The sequence below is a fragment of the Anguilla rostrata genome, chromosome 4, assembly GCF_018555375.3.
Source record: "Anguilla rostrata isolate EN2019 chromosome 4, ASM1855537v3, whole genome shotgun sequence".
In the NCBI taxonomy this organism is placed as follows: domain Eukaryota; kingdom Metazoa; phylum Chordata; class Actinopteri; order Anguilliformes; family Anguillidae; genus Anguilla; species Anguilla rostrata.
In genome coordinates, this window is record NC_057936.1 from 18,984,511 (window position 1) to 18,993,525 (window position 9,015).

At 36.6% G+C, this 9,015-nt stretch overlaps 1 protein-coding gene across 1 annotated transcript in view; it reads left to right on the forward strand.

The window, feature by feature from the left end:
• The first annotated feature begins 5,226 nt into the window (after window positions 1-5,226).
• The window catches only part of LOC135254093 (mucin-2-like), a 38,792-nt gene continuing 35,003 nt past the window's right edge, over window positions 5,227-9,015 (forward strand). The window contains exons 1-5 of the mRNA XM_064334046.1: window positions 5,227-5,257; window positions 6,875-7,065; window positions 7,789-7,853; window positions 8,122-8,300; window positions 8,605-8,729. Coding sequence (XP_064190116.1) covers window positions 5,227-5,257; window positions 6,875-7,065; window positions 7,789-7,853; window positions 8,122-8,300; window positions 8,605-8,729 — 591 coding nt within the window. The remainder of the gene's footprint in view (window positions 5,258-6,874; window positions 7,066-7,788; window positions 7,854-8,121; window positions 8,301-8,604; window positions 8,730-9,015) is intronic.

Below are 9,015 nucleotides of genomic sequence, written 5' to 3' on the forward strand. Positions count from 1 at the left end.
CTAATTAGCCGCCTGCTTGACTAGCTACATAGCTATTCTTTGGATGTTCATAACCGCACTCTAGCCAGCAACCTTCTGTCCTGTTAACTTATAATTAAATCTAAAAATACTGAACAATAGCTAGCTAGCCAGTGACATACAGTAAACCAGCTAGATGCTCCCCTCAAACTGATATTAGACTGGTGGAATCCCCTGGGAACCATCATTGATGTGGGGGAAACCATAGAAAAAAAGTGGGAAAACTCACTCGAAACTGATCAGGGAGTCACAGACATCCAAATGTATTCCAAAATACTGGTAAATTTCTTCCATGAATTACTCATCAAATTGTCTGGTTGGGACCACAAACCAGACGAAACCAGACATTTGCCATCTCTGTTTTCTGACAGCATTAGTTGCATGCACTCATGCAAGAGTCAAGGATTACATCTCCACGAGCATTCAAAAGAAAAATGGTCACTTCAGGGGTAATAATGGGGGAAATATATGTATGATAGTTATTTTCTTTGTCATCACCAGTCATGAAATTCACCCACCCAAGCTATTGCTTTAGGTTACCCTAGCCCCAACTAACAGTTATAGTCTGTGTTTACTAGTAGGCTGTGTATGTGTATGTCTGTCTCCAGATTTAATTATCTCATGGTTCATGAATTTACTATTATTTTTATCAGTTACTCATAACAAACACAGTACAAAAAGAAATATCTCAACAAAAATACATCTTCAGTATAAAAAAAAATGGAAAGTTACTCACACACACAAAGCACTGTCTATAATTTATATAATTCATGTATTAATTTTCTCATGGAAAACAGCAGTCACATTGCATCAATTCATACAGCTGGATATATACTGAAGCAATGCAGGTTAAGTACCTTGCTCAAGGGTGCAACGGCAGTTTCCCACCTGGGAATCAAACCTGTGACCTTTAGATTACACCTGGCACACCTGATTATACTCTTTAGCAGCTCATGGAGATCCCTAGCTGTGCTTTGTAAGGGTTGGAATGAAAACTGACAGCGGTAAATCTCCAGAAGCAGGTTTGGGCAGCCCTGGTTTAAGGAACTAAAGGTCTAAATGGTCTTCCCTGATTGATTTCTTGGAATCAACTGCAGGAAGTGCATTTGAAACAGAAGTATGCGTTAGTTCAGGCTAAAAAAAGAACAAAGGAATGTGAAGGAATGTTTTCACATACGTAATTTCCCAAACATGTATCACAGTTGTCAAGGTGCAGTTATTGGGATCCATTGTCAACAGGGTGTGACTTTTTGGCAGGATTATTACCCTTGTTTCTTTACATACCACTGACTCCTCAGGATTGTCAGGTATTGCAGGCGGCTTGTGCCATCAGCAGATGAAATCTATTGCAGTGACACAACAAAAAATAAAATGTGGTGTAGTGGTGAAAGATGAGCAGAGACTAGTAGAAAAGCATTCCACTCATTTTTTCTTGGCATGACAAGCCAAATTCTTTTTTTTTTTTTTTCTCAGAAAACCATGTATCTGTATGGACCTGTATCTTTCAGGGTGTGATCCTGTTTTGATACACACCTTGCCTACTAGCTTGACTGTTTAATAGTTTTTGTTTCAAATGTAACGTATTTCAATGTAGATTCTCATTAAAAAGCCAAAGATAAAACAGCTTATAAATATGTATGCCAATTTGCAAATTGTGTACATGCAAGAACAGCTTAGAGAGAGAAAAAGTAACATTAAAGAAGCTTACACTAATGGTACAGAGCACAACTATATTCATATAAAGATCTCATGCTATACTTAAAAGTGGATTGCGGCCTCTCTTTACCAAAGTTATTCTCATTCTTGTAATCAATGACACCACAAAGCCAATACTGGATCTGGCTGCCTTTTTATGGAAAGCAGGCAAGCAGGTTTGAGCTCTCCTTTAATTTGTATTATCTGAAACTCCAGTTCATGGGAGTTGCAAAACACAAAAATCTTATGCAATACTAAACGGAATATAGAACTCCATTCAAAATTCCTTAAAACAGCGAATGTCATTTGTGTAAATAACAATATGTGACACAAACATTATGTTTCCCAATCACTCCAGTTTCTTCCCAAATGACTTTCCTAGCCATAAAACTGAAGGATTGTGCTTCATTTATATCAGAGTGTGTGTGTGGAAGTGTATGTGTGAATGACATGTGTTTTTGTTGTGTTGTACGAATGGGCAGAAGCAGTACATTTAGTTCGTCGCAGCATTTCGGTTACAGGCGTATCTTTTTTGTTTCTTCACAATTCGCTCACAAGTAAACAAATTGTGTTTGTAAAGAAAACGCGGGAAAATCTACCAAATCAACTGCATTTGGAGTGGCAAATTCCCTTTTTCTTGTAATTTTATCATTAGAAAAATATATGGCAAGAGGCCATCTAATGACAAGGTGCCTTAATCTGTTCTTTTTCTTGTGGGGTAAGGAGTTCCTCAACAGATTGGTATTGTAGTGGTAGTTGGCAGAGTAGCTAGCTGCAGGCTTTCTGTTTTGTGCACTGCAATGTCTGCTGATATTTTCTTTAGTTGTACCTATGTCTTGTTGCTTTGAGTGTATTGTAATGTGCATCCCAGCCCTCTGTGATTCTCCTGAGATTGTTAAGCTCCAGTTAAGCACTTCAGTATTTAAGGGGTGTGCTGCCATCATTATCATTGTATTGTTTGTCGATCATATTGTTACTCTGTAAAATATATTAGTATAGGTTTTTAAATGGCAGCTCACTAAGCCAGTTACAATGATAGTATAAAAAACAGTCATTAGAAAAGCTGGGGTAGCTGAAGAAAACGATATCAGTTATATGCAAATACAATGCAACCTGCCTTGGTGGTCCCGTTTTTTATGGTGGTCACCTGCACATGATGACCATTTTTCATTGCTCCCCTGGATGGTTGCCTTAAACATGATTCACTGTATTTTTGTATGACCAACACCCATTTATGTGCAGTATGTAATGCGTATATGAAATGTACCGCAAATGCCGTGAACGTATGTACCTAATGCATTCCACTCATTTTTTTCTTGAAATGACAAGCCAAGTTTTTTTTTTTTTTTTTTTTCCAGTAAACTTTGGGACCTGTATCATTCAGGGTGTAACCTTGCTTTGATACACACTTTTCCTACTATCTTGACTGTTTAATACATTCTGTTTCAGATGTAACATATTTCATAGTAGATTCTCATTTAAAAAGCCAAAGATAAAACAGCTTATAAATATGTATGGCAGTTTGCAAATTGTGTACATGTAAGCACAGCTTAGAGAGAGAAAAGGAGTTATTCTCGTTCTTGTAATCAATGACACCACAAAGCCAATACTGGATCTGGCTGCCTTTTCGTGGAAAGCAGGCAAGCAGGTTTGAGCTCCCCTTTAAATGGTATTATCTGAAATTTGGGTTTCTCAGGAGTTGTGAAACACAAAAATCCTATGCAATACAAAAGGGAAGATAGAACTCCATTATAAATTCCCTAAAACAGCGAATGTCATATGTGTAAATAAAATATGTGACACAAACATTATGTTTCTTCCTAAATGACTTTCCTAGCCATAAAAGTAAAGGATTGTGCTTTATGTATATCAGAGGGTGTGTGTGGAAGTGTATGTATGAATAGCATGTGTTTGTGTTGTGTTGTATGAATGGGCAGAAGCAGTAAATTTAGTCCTGCAACATTTCTGTTACAGACTAGTAATTTTTTTTCTTCACACTTTGCTCACAAGTAAACAAATTGTGTTTGTAAAGAAAATATTATGGGAAAGTGTTAGTACATTATCTACCAAATAAACTGCATTTGGAGCGGAAAATTCCTTTATTCTTGTAATTTTATCATTAGAATAATATACAGTGGGTTTCTGTTAAATTTTACAAATTAAAGAAGCATTTTAGTTAAATGTAGTTGTTAATAAATTTGAAATAGCAGTTTAGTCATCATATTTGTTTTAAGAAGAAAAATGAAAAAGAAATCAGGCAACAGCTGATCATTCATTTGAACTACATATTTCTTTTTCATCTTTTGGAATGCTGACACCTTTTTTAGACGTCATAACTGATTTACATAATCTTCTGAGATATTCCCAAACCAGAATTCAAAACTGGATTACAGATCGTATCAACTCAATCCTCAAGAGGCAAAAAAAAGTTCTTTCAGATTACTAATGTTAAATCTTAAACTTAACTTAATACAAAGTTGATCAATGACTTTCCAGAAAGAAGAACTGTAACAATCACAAACAAAATGAAAACAGGAATTCTACAGATAGTGCTGATATTGATCAGTAAGTAAACCTTTTTCTACCGTATTTGTTTGCTATTGTACCTTTGTTTTGCATTTATCTCTGTCTGTAGCCATTGGTATTCACTTGCTGTCTGTTGTGAGAAAAATTTGGCAAGACGAAAAAAGTAAAAAGCTGAACACACACCAATTGAGAATTTGTCATTGTGACCTCAAGGTAGAGGTGGGCAATATGGCCAAAATATCATATCACAATTTTTCTTTAAGATATATCAGGATTCATGATATGGATAACATTTTGTTTTTTCATGTTGCTTTTCCAAGACTATTTTGCAAGCTTCTGAATAGCACAACCTAACTGGTACAATACTCCATTTGTACCATTTAAAAAATATAGATCTAAAAGAAATCAAACACCGCTTATAACATTTAAGTAGGCCTATTTAAAATACAATTGAAAGAATAACGGATAGACCACTTTTTCCAAATAACAGAATATCATGTTTTGTCGCCAGAAATAAAAAAATGCTTGCCAACAATGCTCTGAATTAGTCGTCTGTCTATAAAATTATGAATAATTGGGAAATGTCATGTCATGCGCAGTGATCATTCAGTTTGTCAAATGTGACAAGTTTAGATGGCCATGTATGTTGCTCGCATCCTGGCCTTCTGAACTAAGTTTGGTATTTGTTCTGTAAAGAAGAATTCATGTCCACAACCGTACGTGATTAGCTATTTGTTTCCCAATGAAAACTGGTCTTGCTCATACTCTTCGTTCTCTAAATTGCCAATGTGTAGTAATTATTAGCTTGTAAGTTACCTAAACTTATTAGCCAGGTGCAAACACAGGTCGGTATTTTGTCATTAAAGACAAAGACTAGCTGAGAGAGTCGAATAGTCAGAGCTTCTCAGAACAGGTGACGCCTGGATCATCCACCCGCGTCGCCATGCCTGTGTTATCCTTTTCTGGCCAGAAAAAGAAGATGATACCATGGACACAGCGATTCAGGGTCTGGATCCAGGTTAACAGCGTCCACTGTTGTGGTCAATATTGTTTAGTCCACACTAATACAACGTTATATCAGCGTCTTGTATCGGCTTCCACGCCTGCTCATTTTTAGCTCAGGTCAAAATCATATTTTGTTATTATAGCTGAAATATTATTTAAGCGTTATTTTTTGGTGTGACGGATAACCTTAATGGTGGGCTTCCAAAAAAAATGTGCACTGTAGCTAGGCTATGGGATACACTGCCCGTCGAACGCCTACCAACACAAGATAATAAGTGAAATAGAAAAAAGCCTAGTGGTCATGCAGCTATAGCTTCGCCAAACATAAGTAGGCAGGGCAAAATGCATTTCCGGAAATCAAAATAAATATTGTGATTAAAATATCAGTTTAAAATTAATATCTTAAATGTGAAAAAGCGTAATTACTTCTTGACTTTTAAACTCACATTTTCCCGAACATTACATCGATGATAACACAGCACGGAAAACCAACAGATTTTAATGAGCTTTCCATAGTTTTGGTTTCTGGAACACTGGTCCACATAGGCTACTTATGACGTAATTTACAGCAATGGTACACTCAAGCGAAATAGATGACGATTAAGGAAATATGTAACTTTTAAAGATTTAATTCCATATTCTATTGGGACTCTTACCATTTATTGAGGGTGTGATAGAAATATTTGGTGCTGCTTACAATATCAATCACATGCTGCTGTAATGTTCACTACTAATAATTGAAAGCAGTAGTTATAGAATATCCTACTGACTTAGCATTTTGAACAAAAAAGAATTATTCCAAAAAACCTAGGCTGTATGTCTGTATTTGTGCATTCTTGCAGTCTTGTGAACTCATGTGACATCATATTTAACAGCCTAAGTCCTGTTGCAAAAGCAAGAACGCATAGAAGCAAGAACGGTTAGAAATCCCGGAAGTGGTCTTGATACCCCTTTCGAGTATATATGTGAATGCAAGCACAATATTGTTTACTTCCTTCAAGTACTAAACCAACCACTCAACTTGACAGGTTGGTTAAAGTAATTGAAGGGGATACGATCATGCCGCTTTTTACTGTTAGCTATTAAATAACTGAAAGCTACATGCCTCTGTTCTATTTTTTTTTCTTTTTGTTAATATTCATACATACATTTTAATAAAGGAGTGTACTTGGGGATTTATTTATTTATTTATTTTGCATGTTATCAAATTAGGTATTGAGAATTGTACTTTCACTGGCATTGGCATTGACAATGAAAATTGTGGTATCATGCCAACCCTACTCTGCACATGTAAAGGTATCTATCAATTGCATCCATCGATCCAGATGCCTGTCAAAAACCCGACATGACCAGAGATGGAGCGGTACAACATTGTTGCTTTCGTGCCATGCATAAAAAGCATGTTAAAAACTGGCACTTGCTGTGGCTGTGGCTGTGCTCATAACCAGCTTAGAAAATATCCCACTCACTTGAAAACATCAGCCAGAATCTTGTGGCCCTGACAGCAATTTGTGGCATGCTTAGTAAATATGGCACAAAATGTTCAATTTGTAATATTTCAGATTTTCCTGAAGCTGTCAAAATACTTATACAGTCCTACAAATTGGCTTACTTTAATGTGTGCCTACAGCCTCAACTGCAGCTAACACATCTTCCACATCTGAGGCTCCTTCCACTGGATCCCCCTTGCCTGCAGCGACCACAACACTTCCCACTCCAGTCCATATTCTTGAAGCAACCCTGCCAGTTCCATTTGTGCCTGCACTGGAAAACAGCCAGTCAACAGAATATCAAGATTTAGCAAAAACAGTCATTGGATTCGTGAGTCAACCATCGATCACTTCATAATATTTTTTCAGATATTTGATAAGGTTTTTTTTTTGCAGATTGTTGCACTTGAATTGCAGTCCATATTTTTGATACCACAGCATGATTTTCACTTGCACAGTAGCTAGCTGGCCTATTATAATTTATCTTAAAAAAATAAGAATAGTGAAAAGTCATAAAACTCACCCTAGGTCTCTAAAAGTTTTAAAGAATGAACATGTTTGTGTTGTTGTGAGTGTTTCTCTAATCCTTTTGTTGTTTTGATGTGTGTATTATGTGGGCAAAAATGTACTGAAAAAGTCATAAAACTTAATTAAAAAAATAAACATGCAGACTTTGTCTGGCAAACATAAAAATGAACGTCAAATTGTTACTTTCTGAGAATTCTGTAGATCCCTAATCTCACCTGAAAAAATATGATTATACACTTTTTGCCTTAATTGGAATGGAATTTTTCTGTTGTGATTTTGAGTTCACGTTTGACACCTCCTGTGAGTAGCTGTAATTCAGTCTTGAAGAACAGGATAGAGATTCCTTTTGAAGCCAACCACAGAGCAACAAATGACAACAATTCTACTGACGTATATAGAATATCATTCTTTAAAATCTGGATGATTTAAACTCTTGTGCAAATGTACAGTACTACCATTCATTATTCCAAAAAATCTCTCCAGAAGTGTGATAATGCTTTCTTTATTCTTTTCTTTTTTTTTCTAGTGTGATATCATTTTCTACAGACGGTATGGGCTTCTTTTTGAGCGGACAGAAGTGCGATCATTCAGGTAAGTTAACAAAAATTCCGCTCTACTTTTACATGTCGCCGCAGTGCCTTGCACCCTGAAAAATCGTTCATGGGATATCTTAATTGTGAACTTGGATTAAATAATTCATTTCACTGAAATTTTCAATATTTGTCAAATGAATCATTTAATCAGCAAGTGCATACGATGAGTATATTTGCCGCAGCAGATTTTCTTAAAAAGATCTCATGCACTTTGCTTGCTGTCCTATCAAAATATTGTACTGTTTCGTCTCGTTTTCATTCATTAGTCGCAGAGAAGAAGGGACAGCTGTAGAGGTGGCGCTGATTTTCAACGGGACCAGTTCAGAAACATTGCCCAGCACGGACGATGTCGCGGAGACCTTAATAAGAGCAGTGACGGACCCCGATTCCACGTTAACAACTCAGTTCAATGTTACTGTGGTGGTTGACTCCATCCGCGTGCTAAGTAAGTTTCATTGCTCGATTATCTGTGCATGTGTACGCGTGCATGTACGCATGTAGTAAGAGGCCTCCATTTAACCGTTTGGATGAGTATGTCCGCGTCCCATGTGTTTTCCTCACATTGATGGTTCTATTAATACAGCAAGATGCTCAATCTGTAATATTTCACATTTTCCGGCAGCCGTCAAAATACTTGCAGTATATTGTCCCACAAATGGCATTTCTTTAATGTGTTCCTACTACGTCAACTGCAGCTCCCACATCTTCCACATCTGAGGCTTATTCCACTGTATCCCCCTTGCCTGCAGCTACCACAACACTTCCCACTCCAGTCCTAAATCTTCAAGCGACCCTGGAAATTCCATTCGTGCCTGAACTGGAAAACAGCCAGTCAACAGAATATCAAGTTTTAGCAACAGCAGTCGTTGGATTTGTGAGTCAACCGCTGATCAATTAATACAATTTCTTTCAGATAGCTGATTAGGTATTTTTTTGCAGATTTTTTCACTTGAATTGCAATCAATAAGTTTGACATCACAGAATGATTTATAACTTCCAGAGTAACTAGCTGGCCATTTAATGTTGGAGTACACATGAAGTTGTGAGTGTTTCTAGAATCCTTTTTGTTGTTTTGAATAGTGTATTACAACAAATACACTGCGAAAGTAATAACACTTTCCATTTGAAATACAAAAACATGCTGGGAATAAATGAATACG